The sequence below is a fragment of the Erythrolamprus reginae genome, chromosome Z, assembly GCF_031021105.1.
Source record: "Erythrolamprus reginae isolate rEryReg1 chromosome Z, rEryReg1.hap1, whole genome shotgun sequence".
NCBI lineage: Eukaryota > Metazoa > Chordata > Lepidosauria > Squamata > Dipsadidae > Erythrolamprus > Erythrolamprus reginae.
In genome coordinates this window covers 55,000,006-55,016,681 of record NC_091963.1, presented here as the reverse complement: position 1 = coordinate 55,016,681, position 16,676 = coordinate 55,000,006, and the positions used below count along the sequence as shown (strand labels likewise).

At 45.7% G+C, this 16,676-nt stretch overlaps 1 protein-coding gene across 3 annotated transcripts in view; it reads left to right on the top strand.

Annotated features, from left to right (window-relative positions):
• Positions 1–4,222: 4,222 nt before the first annotated feature.
• Positions 4,223–16,676, top strand: part of DYNC1LI1 (dynein cytoplasmic 1 light intermediate chain 1) — a 72,729-nt gene continuing 60,275 nt past the window's right edge. The window contains exons 1-3 of one of the 3 annotated variants that reach the window (XM_070727307.1): positions 4,223–4,542; positions 4,828–4,901; positions 16,551–16,667. In XM_070727307.1, the coding sequence (XP_070583408.1) occupies positions 4,382–4,542; positions 4,828–4,901; positions 16,551–16,667 (352 nt within the window). In that variant the 5' untranslated portion in view covers positions 4,223–4,381. The remainder of the gene's footprint in view (positions 4,543–4,827; positions 4,902–16,550; positions 16,668–16,676) is intronic. The other 2 variants (XM_070727306.1, XM_070727308.1) reach the window with 2 other exon arrangements.

Below are 16,676 nucleotides of genomic sequence, written 5' to 3'. Positions count from 1 at the left end.
TCAGTACTGTACTTTATTTCTGTCAGGAAATGCTCTGCTCTAACTATACGGATTCTAACTAGCAACTCTAGGGGCAATTGTTTCTGAGCCAGAGAGACAGCATCTCTATTTATACTATTTTCCCCCAGCAACAAGGCAACTTTGAGAGTATAACAATTTTGGCGCCAGAACTTAACAGCCAATCAAACAGGGTATGCAAAACCTGGACTTGTGCAACCTTCCTAGTAACATATTCAACACATTCATAAATAGAGGTACCACTGTATGTCTATAGAAAAAAAACTCATGATGGAAATAGTAATGAAAACTTTGTCTGCCATTTATTCTAACCTAACCTAAAATAAATTTCCCATTTCAAAGACACATTCAGGAAAGTTGCTTGCTTGCAGCAAATTCCATATCAAGGCATGAATTTAACTCCTACTCCATTTATATTGTAAACTGTATATTTATTGCATTCTAGTAAGGCAAGTCATTGATGCCAAGAAAGCCACATGGCAATTGTTGGATTAAGCCCTAGAAGCAGAGATCAATTTGAAATAAACTTCTACTCATAAAAACTGTACCATCTTAATAAACCTATTAAACGTTTTACAGTATATGTCAGGTAAGAGATACAGTGATACCTTGTCTTACAAACTTAATTGGTTCCAGAACGAGGTTCTTAAGGTGAAAAATTTCTAAGACGAAACAATGTTTCTCATAGGAATCAATGGAAAAGCGATTAATGCGTGCAAGCCCAAAATTCACCCCTTTTGCTAGCCGAAGCGCCTATTTTTGCGCTGCTGGGATTCCCCTGAGGCTCCCCTCCATGGGAAACCCCATCTCTGAACTTCTGTGTTTTTTCGATGCTGCAGGAGAATCCCAGCAGGGGAATCCCAGCATCACAAAAATGGGCACTTCACTGGCAACGGAAGTCTGGGGGTGGGGTTTCCCAGCAAAGGGAACATCAGTGAAATCGCAGCATCGCAAAAACACCAAAGTCCTCGAAACCCCACCTCTGGACCTCTGGGTTTTTGCGATGCTGCGATTTCACTGAGGCTCCCCTCACTGGAAAACCCCACCTCCAGATTTCCGTTGCCAGCGAAGCCCCCGTTTTTGCACTGCTGGGATTCCTCTGCAGCATCACAAAAACACGGAAGTCTGGAGGTGGGGAGCCCCAGGGGAATCCCAGCAGCGCAAAAACAGGTGCTTCACTGGCAACAGAAGTCCAGAGGCAGGGCATCCCAGCATCGGCGGCGGTGGGTTTGTAAGGTGAAAATAGTTTGTAAGAAGAGGCAAAAAAATCTTAAACCTCAGGTTTGTATCTCGAAAAGTTTGTATGACGAGGCGTTTGTAAGACAAGGTATCACTGTACTTCCTTTTTAAGGCCAGATGTTGCAACTTATAGTTAGGACCTGAACAGGCTTCTCTTTGAATAACGTTTTTAATCATAGGCTACCAAAGAATTTTGCTTGCAGCTACGTAGTTGAATAACGGAATTCGTGTTCTCTGACTTTACTGTCAGGACTCAGGGAAGGGGGTTGTCTTATCTCTACTCCTCAATTTGACTGTGGTGCTCCTCCACAAAATATCCACCACATTATGAGCTAGACCCCGTAGAGCTCCATGGTTCAACGAGGAGCTCCGGGAGTTGAAACGCCAGAAGAGACATCTAGAGAAGCGATGGAGGAAGAGTATGTCTGAATCTGATCGAACACTTGTAAGAGCTTTTATTAAGACTTACAAAGTGACGCTCAAGGCGGCAAGATGCACGTACCATGCCGCCTTGATTGCATCAGTGGAATCCTGCCCGGCCGCTCTGTTTAGGGTGACCCGCTCCCTTCTTAACCAGGGGGGAGTTGGGGAGCTCTTGCAGAGCAGTGCCGAGGATTTTACCACATTTTTCGCTGATAAAATCGCTCAGATCCGGGCTGGCCTCGACTCCAATTGGAAAACAGAGTCGACTGACAACGAGTCAGTCGAGGTGACTGGGGCCCGTACTTGTCCACCTGTCTGGGAAGAGTTTGATCTGGTGACACCTGATGAAGTGGACAAGGCCATTGGAGCTGTGAGTTCTGCCACCTGTTTACTGGATCCGTGTCCCTCCTGGCTGGTCTCGGCCAGCAGGGAGGTGACACGGAGCTGGGTCCAGGAGATTACCAATGCTTCCTTGGGGAGGGGAGTTTTTCCAACACTCTATAAAGAGGCGCTCGTGCGCCCCCTCCTGAAGAAGCCTTCCCTGGACCCAGCCGTACTTAATAACTATCGTCCAGTCTCCAACTTTCCCTTTATGGGGAAGGTTGTTGAGAAGGTGGTGGCGCTCCAGCTCCAATGATCCTTGGAAGAAGCCGATTATCTAGATCCCCAGCAGTCGGGTTTCAGGCTCGGTTACAGCACGGAAACTGCTTTGGTCGCGTTGATGATCTCTGGCGGGCCCGGGACAGGGGTTTATCCTCTGTCCTGGTGCTTCTTGACCTCTCAGCGGCTTTCGATACCATCGACCATGGTATCCTTCTGCACCGGCTGGAGGGGTTGGGGTTGGGAGGCACTGTTCTCCAGTGGTTCTGCTCCTACCTCTCCGGTCGGTCGCAGTCGGTGTTAGTGGGGGGTCAGAGGTCGACTCCGAGGTCTCTCCCTTGTGGGGTGCCTCAGGGGTCGGTCCTCTCCCCCCTGATATTTAATATCTACATGAAACCGCTGGGTGAGATCATCCAAGGGCATGGGGTGAGGTATCATCAGTACGCTGATGATACCCAGCTTTACATCTCCACCCCATGTCCAGTCAACGAAGCAGTGGAAGTGATGTGCCGGTGTCTGGAGGCTGTTGGGGCCTGGATGGGTGTCAACAGACTCAAACTCAACCCGGATAAGACGGAGTGGCTGTGGGTTTTGCCTCCCAAGGACAATCCCATCTGTCCGTCCATTACCCTGGGGGGGGGAAATTATTGACCCCCTCGGAGAGGGTCCGCAACTTGGGCGTCCTCCTCGATCCACAGCTCACATTAGAGAACCATCTTTCAACTGTGGCGAGGGGGGGTGTTTGCCCAGGTTCGCCTGGTGCACCAGTTGCGGCCCTATCTGGACCGGGACTCATTGCTCACAGTCACTCATGCCCTCATCACCTCGAGGTTCGACTACTGTAATGCTCTCTACATGGGGCTACCTTTGAAAAGTGTTCGGAAACTTCAGATCGTGCAGAATGCAGCTGCGAGAGCAGTCATGGGCTTACCTAGGTATGCCCACGTTTCACCATCACTCCGCAGTCTGCATTGGCTGCCGATCAATTTCCGGTCACAACCAAGTGTTGGTTATGACCTTTAAAGCCCTTTATGGCACTGGACCAGAATATCTCCGAGACCGCCTTCTGCTGCACGAATCCCAGCGACTGATTAGGTCCCACTGTGGGCCTTCTCCGGGTCCTGTCAACTAAACAATATCGGTTGGCGGGCCCCAGGGGAAGAGCCTTCTCTGTGGTGGCCCCGACTCTCTGGAACCAACTCCCCCCAGAGATTAGAACTGCCCCTACTCTCCCTGCCTTTCGTAAACTCCTTAAAACCCACCTTTGTCGTCAGGCATGGGGGAACTGAAACACCTCCCCCGGGCATGTACAATTTATGCATGGTATGTTTGTGTGTGTGTTTGTTTAGTAAAATGGGGTTCTTTTGAAATATTTTAAATTATATTTGGATTTGTCATGAATTGTTGTATCCTGCTGTGAGCCGCCCCGAGTCTGCGGAGAGGGGCGGCATACAAATCTAAATAATAAATAAAATAATAAATAAATAAATAATGTCCATCAAGAGCTTACATTGGCCCGCTGTTTGATTTTTTTTAAAAAATAGACCATCCTGCCTTTGAATGGTCGAGTAGATTTGACAGTAACATTTTAACTATAAGTCCATGTATTTTCCGTATAAATAAATTGACTTGAGTTCAGCCGACCTGCCAAGACCGTCGCAGCTACTAAGTGACGGTGGGTGAGGTTACAGATTATCACCATAATAGAGCCTTTCCTAGTGATGTGTCAAACGACTTTTTCCTTTTGCTTTTCGTGATATAATAACTACGGCCCGTGAAAGGAGGATAGATTGAGAAAGACAGAAACCAGAAAAAGCCAGACAAACCGAAGCGACAGCACGAATTGGGAAGGCGCCAAGGCAGAGAACGGAAACGAGAGCTAGGGAGCCCTCCCTTTCCTCGCGCTTCGGTCCCCAATATCCGGGTTTTGGCCCTGCTACTGAGCCTGCTGTTGCCGGTCACTCTATAGCTCTCTGCCTCTCATTGAAGAAAAAGGCGAAGGCGGCGGCAGTAAGCGCTCTTTCATAGAACGCCAGGAGGGGGATCCAGGCGTGCCTCCTCCTCCCCTCTAGTGGTGAGAGTGTGCGTGCGCGAAGCAAAAATGGCCGCGGCGGTGGGAGAGCGATCCGTCTCCTTTCGTTCCTCTTCTTCGGCAGAGATGAGCTCGGGCCACGGGGCTCCCGCCGCCGCCCTCGGCACAACTAGCAGCAGCGGTGTAGACACACGCGTTGGGGTGGACGAGGACGATGGACAGAATCTCTGGTAATTGAACCCGTCTCCCTCTTCCTCACCGGCTTCAGATTGCTCCTCTCTTCTCGATCGCCCAAACTGCCACCGCGTTGCTCATCGCCACAGACTCTTTGGGGGGGGGGGCTGGGGGCCTCGCCGGGAGACCTCCGCCCTGTCGTCCTGACCCCTTGTGCTCTGCCCCAGGAAAGATCTGTCTTTCCTCCCGCATTCTTCGCACAGCACTGCTGTCGCGCCGTGACAGGAGTGGATTCTTCCCGGGCTTTACTCTTCCTCACGGCTGTCCTTGTTTCGCGGCAGGTCCTGTATTCTCAGCGAGGTGTCCACTCGTTCCCGATCTAAACTGCCTTCTGGGAAAAATGTCGTGCTGTTGGGTGAGTGGTCCCTTTCGTCTGTTTCCTGCTTATTCTTCCCTTTGGTTATTCTCTTTCCTTATTCATAAGGCGGCTGGACGGCTTCACGCTTCCTTTAGAACGCGGCTTGGCATGGAAGGGAGAGGTCTCCTCATACCCTTCTCATAAGATAAAGCCAATTTTGTTGTTTTAAATGCAAGTGCATCACTGGAGCATGCTTGTCTTCCTTAAACAAACCTAGTATATATGAAATAAGGTGTGGTTAACATTTTTTGTAGTCTTCACATATGTCTTGATTAGGAAGTTGAGCAAAATTTTTTTGTGTATTTCTCTAAGACCTGTCAAATATATTTGATGAATGATTTATGAGCATTATGCTTTAATGCTATTATCTGTTAGATGTGATCAGTTATTATATTTACACTCTTTGCTATTAAATAGAAAACAAATAGCTTGATATTAACTGATATTTGAGGTTATCCAGATTGCATGCTCTTGGTGCATGGAGAGCCTTATAATGTCTTAGAACAATTGTTATTTAACTGATGGAAATTTTCTATTTTGATGTAGTAAACCTGTTTCTTGAAATACAAACTTGGATATCAAGAAGGTGTAAGCCTCTTCTGGGTTAACTTTCAAATGGCTATTTTAAATAGTTTGTAGGTTAGTTAATTTAAGTTGTAGAAATGATAGATAAAAATTTATTTATTTATTTATTCATTCATTCATTCCATTTTTATGCCGCCCTTCTCCTTAGACTCAGGGCGGCTTACAACATGTTAGCAATAGCACTTTTTAACAGAGCCAGCATATTGCCCCCAACAATCCGGGTCCTCATTTTGCCCACCTCGGAAGGATGAAAGGCTAAGTCAACCTTGAGCCGGTGATGAGATTTGAACTTCTGACCTACAGATCCACAGTCAGCTTCAGTGGCTTGCAGTACAGCACTCTACCTGCTGCGCCACCCCGGCTCTTTCTACTATATCTACTATATATCTACTATATAGAGGTATGGCACAGATCAATTGGGCTTCTACCATATTTTTTGCACTATAAGATTCTCCGGACCATTAGATGCCCTTAGCTTTTGGGGTGGGGGAAAAATATTCCTCTGCCAATTTGCCTCCTTGCAGCAAGCATCCTCGTCAGTTTCAGCACAGCCTGATTTAGCAGGAGCAGGTGATTGGTGATTGGATTGGTCTCCCAGAGTACCACCGATCAACTGTTCCGGGCTGCAAGGATTGCTGCTGGCCTCCTGGAATACCACTAATCAGCTGTTCCAGGTTATGGGGTCACTGCCGCCCATCGTCACCTCCTTGCGCCCCATTTTTTGACCTCTGCGATTTTCATTTTTGGTCTGTTCCAGATGGCCACAGAATGTATTAGCTGACCTTACTTAACTTCAAAAGCTAAGCAAAATCAGACCTGACCAGTATATGCCTTCTATAACTGATCCTGGAATTTATGGCCCTTAGCTGGTCATTAAGTTAGTCACCCTGTGACCCTGCCCGATTTTAGGACTTTTGTGGCAGTTGTTATACAAACAGTTGTAAAACAAGCACTATGATGGTTAACAGAACAGGCATTGGATGTTTTTTTTTTGCTGGAAACCAGAAGACTTATTCAATTTTCCATCACTTTAGTATCATTAAAATATTAACAATGACAAAAACATGGTCCCTAGCAAAACCACCATTAGTCAATTGCAAAACACAACTTTACTTGGAATAGCTTACATCTTAGAACAGTACCTTTGACATCATTGAACAACAACATCTGCCTATCTTACAATATAATACTATAGATGGATATACCGTGTTTCCCCGAAAGTAAGACAGTGTCTTACTTTCTTTTTATCCCCAAAAGCCCCACTATGTCTTACTTTCGGGGTATGTCTTATATTGGAAAAAACGGTGCGCGCTGGAGTCAGAAAAAGACATAGACAGACGGGGAGGGAGCCGGCCGGCCGGCGAGGCCCGGAGTGCATTGCCAGCTAGGAAGGAAGGAGGGAGGGAGGCGGCCCCAGTCCCCGCTGCTTTCCCCGCCACGCCGCTCCCAAGCGCCTTCCTCGCCCTCGCCGCCGCTGCCTTCTCGCTCTCCAGGTCCAGCTAGATGAGAGGCGATGGCAACGACGGTGGCTGCGCGGTGCCCGTTAAGTTACCTCGTTGAGCAGGAAGGTAGCGCTGGAGTCAGAAAAAGACATAGACAGATGGGGAGGGAGCTGGCCGGCCGGCGAGGCCCGGAGCGCACTGCCAGCTGGGAAGGAAGGAGGGAGGGAGGCGGCCCCTGCCCCCGCTGCTTTCCCCGCCGCGCCGCTCCCAAGCGCCTTCCTCGCCCTCGCCGCCTTCTCGCTCTCCAGGTCCAGCTAGATGAGAGGGAGGCGGCAATACCCCCGTGTTTCCCCGAAAGTAAGACATATGTCTTACTTTCGGGGTACGGCTTATATTAGCCAACCCTCCTGAAACCCCCCATACGTCTTACAATCGGGGGTGTCTTACTATCGGGGAAACAGGGTAGCATTGCTTCCAGCTGTACCGATTCAGCTCCAGTGATCTTAGAAGCCAATGTCTTAGAAGAACTTGAACGATTAAAGATAAATAAGGCAATGGGTCCAGATGGCATCCACGCCAGAGTTCTTAAAGAACTCAGATTTATCATTGCTGCCCCCGTTACTGATTTGTTTAACCAATCCCTGTTAACAGGAGATGTTCCTGAGGATTGGAGTGTTGTGCCTATCCACAAGAAGGGCAGAATAGGCCAGTTAGCTTGACATCAATTCTGGTTAAAATGATGGAGACTCTACTCAAAAAGATGATAAATCAGCACCTAAAAAACAATAGGTTATTATTATTCTTAACCCAAATCAGCATGGCTTTACTGAAGGCAAATCATGTAGACTAATCTCATTAATTTCTTTGACTATGTTACATATGTTGATATGGTTCCACATAAAGAGCTGATAGATAAGTTAGTGAAGATTGGACTTAATCCCTGGATAGTTCAGTAGATTTGCAGTTGGCTGAAGCGTAGACATCAGAGAGTTGTTGTTAATGGCAAGTATTCTGAGCAGAGACTGGTTACAAGCGGTGTGCCACACGGGTCTGTTCTGGGTCCTATTCTTTTTAATATGTTTGTGAGTGACATAGGGAAGGTTTGGTAGGGAAGGTTTGCCTATTTGCCGATGACTGTAAAGTGTGCAATAGCGTTGATATTCCTGGAGGCGTCTGTAATATGGTAAATGATTTAGCTTTACTAGATGAATGGTCAAAGCAATGGAAACTGCAGTTTAATATTTCCAAATGTAAAATAATGTACTTGGACAAAAGGAATCCTCAATCTGAGTATTGTATTGGCAGTTCTGTCTTAGCAAAAACTTCAGAAGAGAAGGATTTAGGGGTAGTGATTTCTGAGAGTCTCAAAATGGGTGAACAGTGTGGTTGGGGGTAGGAAAAGCAAGTAGGATGCTTGGCTGCATAGCTAGAGGTATAACAAGCAGGAAGAGGGAGATTGTCTTGCCTTCCTTCTGCTCAAGATCCCCAAGGACAATTGGTGGGCCACTGTGTGACACAGAATGCTAAACTCGATGGGGTTTGGCCTGATTCAGCATGGCTCTTCTTATAGTGATCACGCTGTATAGAGTGCTAGTGAGACCACATTCTGGAGACCTCACCTACAAAAAGATATTGACAAAATTGAACGGGTCCAAAGACGGGCTACAAGAATGGTGGAAGGTCTTAAGCATAAAACTTATGAGGAAAGATTTAATGAACTCAATCTGTATAGTCTGGAGGACAGAAGGAACAGGGGGGACATAATTGAAACATTTAAATATGTTAAAGGGTTAAATAAGGTTCAGGTAGGAAGTGTTTTTAATAGGAAAGTGAACACAAGAACAAGGGGACACAATCTGAAGTTTGTTGGGGGAAAGATCAAAAGCAACGTGAGAAAATATTATTTCACTGAAAGAGTAGTAGATCCTTGGAAATAACTTCCAGCAGACGTGGTTGGTAAATCCACAGTAACTGAATTTAAACATGCCTGGGATAAACATATATCCATCCTAAGATAAAACACAGGAAATAGTATAAGGGCAGACTAGATGGACCATGAGGTCTTTTTCTGCCGTCAGTCTTCTATGTTTCTATGTTTCTAAAAATGAAATCCCCCCCCGTGGGGCATGGGCCCCCCGTGGGGAACCAGGGCTCTAGACAGTTCTCTGTTTACATATAAATTAGACTACAAAACAATTATTTTAAGAAAAGGATGCAAGGCCCAAGCTAAAGGCAACTATTAGGAAACAAATCCTTTCTGCTTCATACTTTCACCTTATTTAAAAACTGTTACTTTTTTTTTACAAATATTGATCCCAATTTTCTGACCTTAAGAATTGCATATTTATTTTCTTGTCACCCGTTCTTAAATGATAATAGCAGTTATTCTTTTAGGGATAAAAAAAGAGAGAAATGAGAGCACAGTACCCTCTTTCTAATCCTGAATTTCTTAAATGGTCTGAAACTCTATTCATAAACTCATGTGCAGCTTGCTCATTTCATCAGAGCAAAGCATATGGACACTAGTACATCTTAGAGATGTACTATGTGTTGAATCCTATGTAAATAGTTGGTTCCATGAGAAACGCTGTCTGAGCTGAAACAGGAAATCGCGCCTGATTGGCTCAGACGCTGGCTGCTCTCTTTTGGCGGGAGCCGCAAATGTATAAAAGAGCGGCTACTCTCCAGGTTAAGCCAGACGTGTTCCCGCTGATTGTCACTTCCCTTTTTAAGAGCTGAATAAAGGAACCGTCTTACTTAAGTCTTTGTCTCTGGACTTTTCACTGGCGACGATGGACGGAAGAACCACGCGTGCAAAATGAACAACCTTCAAATCGTCCGGGCTCCTGAGTTCTTCGATCCGGAGAAATCCTCCTGGGACGCCTACATGGCCAAGTTCGAGATCTTCCTCGAAGCTGCCGGAATAAGGGACGCCGACGCCGACCGAAAGCGGGCAATCTTCCTGAATTACTGCGGCCCAGAAATATTCGATCTCGCCCAGACTCTCACCGATCCGCTTCCAGCCAAATCCGTCGCTTGGGACGTCCTGCAAACCAAGCTCGCGAACCATTTCAAGCCTACGAAACCAGCCGTCGTTTTCCGGCACCAGTTTTCGAGAATGGCCCAGCTCGAATCCGAATCCATTAATCAGTTCGCTACGCGTCTTCAAACGGTGCTTTCAAAATGTAAGTTTGATAGCCCGGAAGCTCGCCTCACTGATGCCCTAATCTTCGGCATGAGAAATGCCATGGTCCGAAACAAGCTCCTCACTGAAGACGAGCCGTCTCTGCAGGCAGTAATCAAGCTGGCACAAACCACAGAGGTCGCCGACGCTGCTGCCAAGGAGCTGAAGGAGCACGACAAGCGGGAAGTCATCGCCAAGATCGACTCCACGTTTTCCCGCGCAGAGGCCCCAGACGACCTCAGCCCACCAGCCCTCAACGAGGACAGCTGTTTTCTGCTGCAACAGGACCAGCCGAGACAACCCAGATACCCTCGCCCCGTCGCCCCCTGCTCCGGCTGCCGAGGAAACCATCCGCGCCAACGCTGCCCCTTCCGGGACGCCATTTGCCGCCGCTGCAACCGACGCGGCCATATCGCCGAAGCCTGCAGAGCACCCTTGCCTGAGGAATCTTTCTCCACTCCTCGTCCTCCTCGGTTCCAGACCCAAACACCTCAACCATGCGAAAACCGGTTTCCTCGGGTTTCCGGCCGCAAGAACTACTCAACCGCTAACCGCGACTACTCAAGAGGTAACAATCAATTTTCCGTAATTAGCACGGCAACAAAAAATGGGGGCAAGATTGTAATCTCACTGCTCCTAAACAACAAGCCATGCTCTATGGAACTTGATACGGGGTCTAAATACACCATTATGCCGTGGGAAAAGCTTATAATGTACATGCCTAGCCTCTCAAAAGTCTGACCTTTTACAAACCTCATTGGTAATTAGAGATTTTCAAGGGGGAATAATACCTGTTCTAGGCCAAGTGAATGTACCTATTATGTTTAAGACTGTTAAATGTACCCTTCCTATGATTGTTGTTGCAGGGGCTAGACACTCTCTCTTGGGTTTGGCTTGGATGGAACCATTGGGAATTGAAATTTCTGGTATCTGTACTGTTAACTCTGATAGCATGCCTAACTTCTTACAGGAATTCCCAGAGGTGTTTAGCCCCACCTTGGGATCATATAAAGGCCCCCCTATCTCCTTTTCTATTGACCCCAAGGTCCCTCCTGTCCGGCTCAAACCACGCAGGGTACCCCTCCTGCTCCTTCCCAAGCTTGACCTACAGCTAGATAAGCTCAAAAACCAGGGCATTTTAGTTCCTGTAGAGCAGGGGCCATGGGAAACACCCATAGTCACGCCTCTTAAACCGGATGGCTCTTTGAGGGTTTGCGCTGACTATAAGTCAACGCTCAACAAAGCCCTCCAACATCACCCTTACCCCATTCCAGTGGTACAACAGCTCCTTCACTCCCTGGGGGAAGGGAAAGTGTTCGCAAAAATCGATTTAGCCCAAGCTTACCAGCAACTCCCTGTCGATGAACCGACAGCACTCGCACAGACAATTGTCACCCACAGGGGTGCGTTTAAATGTACCAGATTACAATTTGGAGTAAGCATAGCCCCCGGGATTTTTCAAAGCATAATGGAACGTTTGTTGTCAGGAATTAAAGGGACCATTCCCTATTTTGATGACATTTTAATTTCAGGAGAAAACCAATATCAACTCAACAAAAGAATAAGAGAAGTATTACATAGACTACAAGATAAAGGGTTAAGGATCAAACCTGACAAATGTGTGTGGGGAACCAGCAGTCTGGAATTCTTAGGATATAGAATCGATGGAGAAGGCATCCACCCCACTACTGAAAAATTAAAAGCCATCAGGGAAGCCCCAGAGCCACAGAATAAAACAGAATTGCAGGCATTCTTAGGCCTTCTAAACTTTTACTCTGTCTTTTTAAAACAGAAGGCAACAGCAGCAGAGCCTCTACACCGACTACTTCAGAAAGGAACCCTTTGGACATGGGGGACAACTGAGCACGAAGCCTTTTTGCAAATAAAGCAGTAGTTAACTTCCACAAGTGTAGTAGTCCAGAATAGCACTTTACTACCCGTCAGGCTTACGTGCGATGCGTCCTCATATGGCGTGGGAGGGGTCTTGGCACATGTGTTGCCAAATAATACAGAGGCCCCAATTGCTTTCTTTTCCAGAACAATGACCAATACTGAGAGAAATTACAGCCAACTAGATAAGGAGGCTCTAGCGTTAGTGGCTGGGGTGAAGAAGTTTCATAATTATCTCTTTGGCAGGAGTTTTGAATTGGTTACCGACCACAAGCCTTTACTAGGCCTCTTAGCCCCCAACAAACCAACTCCCCCATTTATGTCTCCAAGACTAATTAGGTGGGCCTTGTTTCTCTCAGGATACCAGTACGAGCTCATTCACAAAGGGGGTAAAACCATCAACCACGCAGATGGTCTTAGTAGGTGCCCAATGGCAGAGTTAGTAGAGGACCCTGCCCCATCTGCTGATGTTTTAATGATAGAACTCGAAGATAACCCACTAACAACAGCAAGGGAGGTGGCTGTGCACACGCAGCAAGACCCAATTTTGAAAAAGGTTGTAAACTGTGTACTTAAGGGGTGGCAAAATGACTCTTTAGAAACTAACTTAAGTGATTTTAAAACCAAAAGATTGGAATTGTCATATGTTAAAGGTTGCCTGTTGTGGGGTGATAGAGTAATCATTCCTGAAAGTCTAAAGACCAAAGTACTCACCATGTTACATGTGGGCCACCCTGGTATTGTCAGGATGAAGGGTCTAGCTAGGGGGCACTTATGGTGGCCAGGTCTGGATACTGATATTGAAAAGTGGGTAGCCAAGTGTGATCCATGCCAAGAGTCTCGACCAAACCCCCCCAAAACAACTCCAGCAGAGTGGGAACAACCTGCAGGGCCTTGGTCCAGGGTCCATATTGATTTTGCAGGGCCAGTGGGGTCACAATATTTCTTAATAGTGGTAGATGCATTTTCCAAGTGGGTGGAAATCATTGCAATGAATAATATAACCACTAGTGCCACAATTAAGGTTCTGCGCCATTTGTTTGCCACCCATGGCTGTCCTGACATCTTAGTGTCAGACAATGGACCCCAATTGACAGCCAGGCAATTTGAATTATTTTTAGATAACTTGGGGGTCAGACATGCTCTCATCTCGCCTTACTCGCCCTGGGCTAACGGGTTGGCAGAACGATACGTTCGGGTTGCAAAAGAAGCATTGGGCAGGTCAGGCCCTGGAGATGTACAACAGCATCTGGACCAATTTTTGTTAACACAACATATTACACCAAATTCCCACACACACATAAGCCCTGCTGAAATACTAATGGGAAGGAAACTTAGATCCCCACTGGATAGATTACACCCAAGGTATTGTACTCATAATCCTATGTATGTAAATCCTGAAAGACAATTGTACTTGGGTCAAAGTGTTTTTGCAAAGAATTTTGATGGGGGTTTGAATTGGATGAAGGGAACAATTGTACAACAAACTGCTCCTAAAACATATATTGTAAAATTGGAAGATGGTCGAATGTGGAAGCGGCACATTGACCATGTACGAAAGCGCATTGAAACCTCCCCTGAGCAAACCGCTAAAACAGACTCTTCCACTCTAATAGACTGTAACGCGCAACCCGCCTTAATGGACATTCAAATGGACTTATCGAGCCAGGAAGGGTCCTCCAGCGACGCCGAGCCATCTTTGTCCTCAGAGGTCAGTGTTGTGCCTGCCCACTCGACTCAGCGGGCCGGAGCCCAAACTAGGCCTCAGCCGCACTGGGGAAGTACAGGCGAACCAACCTCCACCGTTGGAAGCGAAGACTCAATTGAACTGCGCAGGTCGGAGCGAGCCCTGCGTAGACCGAGCAGATTGGAGGATTTCGTCACGTGGCTTACTTGATTGATGTATTCTTGACTAAGGAGGGAGGGGTGTTGAATCCTATGTAAATAGTTGGTTCCATGAGAAACGCTGTCTGAGCTGAAACAGGAAGTCGCGCCTGATTGGCTCAGACGCTGGCTGCTCTCTTTTGGCGGGAGCCGCAAATGTATAAAAGAGCGGCTACTCTCCAGGTTAAGCCAGACGTGTTCCCGCTGATTGTCACTTCCCTTTTTAAGAGCTGAATAAAGGAACCGTCTTACTTAAGCCTTTATCTCTGGACTTTTCACTATGATATAGTACAACTAAGATGTTCTTATTTCTCAAATAAACCCTAAATGATTAAAGCTGGAGATGGGAATAAAATATAACAATATGGGAGCCTATGGGGAAATCTGTCTTCCAGAAGCTCATTTTAAAGAAAAGTGTCAGGATGCTTTGTTATAAAAGGTGTAAGTGCTATGTATTTATTGCAGTGAAAAAAAGGGCAGCTCACAAGATACAATGGAACAATACAGCAACAAATCTAAATTAATTAAAATTACTACTAAAATCCCATATGTATTAAAATCAGTCAGCAAATTCATTCACAACCACACATCACATTTTGTAAATGGGTGTGTGTGTCTAATTGCCCCATGGAGATGTACGGGGTGGAGATGTATTAAAAAGGAAAGGGATATTGGGACTTACCTGATATGTCATTTCTTATAGGGTGGAGCTAGTCTCCAAGGATGGGAAGACATCACCCTTTAGCCAATCAGGACTGAGTCTGACAGAGTATAAATAGCAATTCTGTGCCCCAACTTTCCCTCTTTTGATGAGGAATGAAAGTCTCGGGGTGAGCCGCTCAAGCACCAGGTGGTCAGTTGCAACCACTCTGGATCTGGATGTTGCACTGACCCCTGGACAAGCGATCACTCTATTGGAGGGATCCTCCAAGGATATGACACTGAGGATACCAGATCCACATACCAGCTCTCCTGGGTTAGTGGAGGGCCAGAAGAACTATCTCAGCTCTCTTCTGTAGTATCCTCCTGATGACTTTGGGGATCAATGGTAGGGAAGGAGCATATACAACAGCCCTGGTGGCCTGGTGCAATGAAAAATGTTGGTTCCTTCTGCACCCTGGGTCTTGTACCTGGGCAGGAACCTGGGCAGTTTGGCATTCCTTGGGGTAGGCAAATAGATCTATGGCAGGCAGACTGAAGTGACCCGCCAGCTGCTGGAACAGATCTAGATGTAGGCTTCACTCCACCAGGTCAATGTGATGGTGACTGAGCCAGTCTGCCATTGTGTTGCTCACTCCAGAGATGTGGTCCACTGTGATGGACAATATGTGCTTCTCTGCCCAGGTAGCAGTGTTATAGAGATTTAGGCTGGTGTGATAGCTTTAGAAATCAGGAGATTATGAGTTCTACTCCTGTCTAAGGCATAAAGCCTGTTGGGTGATTTTGCTCCAATTGTCCTTCTGCAGTGAGAGGAAGAAAGTGCAGGTATTCTTCACCGCCACAACTGAGCCCAAAATTTCAATGACTAAGAAAGGCAATTGTTTTGTGAGTTTTATTTTATCTATCTATCTATCTATCTATCTATCTATCTATCTATCTATCTATCTATCTATCTATCTATCTATTTCGAGGACTTCCGTGTTTTTGTGATGCTGCAATTTCACTGAGGCTCCCCTCGCTGGGAAACCCCACCTCCGGACTTCCGTTACCAGCGAAGCACCCATTTTTGTGCAGCTGGGATTCCCCTGCAGCATCACAAAAACACGGAAGTCCGGAGGTGGGGTTTCCCATAGAGGGGAACCCCAGGGAATCCCAGCAGCGCAAAAATGGCTGGCAAAAGGGGTGAGTTTTGGGCTTGCAAGCATTAATCACTTTTCCATTGATTCCTATAGGAAACATTGTTTCGTCTTACAAACTTTTTACCTTACAAACCTCCTCCCAAAATCAATTAAGTTCATAAGATGAGGTATCACTGTATATTAAACAAATAGAACGGAGTTAAAGTTTATAGTTAAAGTTTATATTTAGTTTGTATATTGTATATTTACATGAAACCATGACTGTCCATTTTGACGAATATAAGAACACTTATAAAAACCTGAGCATTTGTCCACATTATATGGATTGACGTACTTGTGAGTCAAAAATGATTTGATATATAATATTGTATTGAAATGAAATGTATGTTTATTGTCTTGACATTTGTCATATTTTTGTTGTTTCAAGTATAAAATATTTGAAAATAATAAAAAATGATTTTTATAAAAAAGGAAAAGGTTCCACTTAAGATCTGGATGGTCCCATTCAACAATTGTTTAAAAGAGCTGAGAAGACCATAATTAAGGGACAGCGAGACTCTTCATTTCTTCATGTTTTCTATCTTTTATCTTTATTTCTTTTTTGTTTTATTATTTCGTTAATTGATTTTGATGAGCTGCCCAAAGGGACAGAATACAACTTTTATAAATTATTATTGCTATCATTTTACATTTCATGGAATGGACTCTAATATATATATATATAATGTAGTTTATCATTTTTAATACCTAACATAAAAAGCTTTTTATTTTTGCTATAGAAGGCTGTAATGTTTTGGTAAATTTTTGCAAAATATGTGTTAGACCTGTTAATAAATATTAAATTTTTGTTTTTTAAAACTAGGTGAAGATGGAGCAGGTAAAACTAGTTTAATTGGAAAGCTTCAGGGAATTGAGGAATACAAGAAAGGAAGAGGAATGGAATATTTGTACCTAAATGTTCATGATGAAGATAGAGATGGTAAGTACA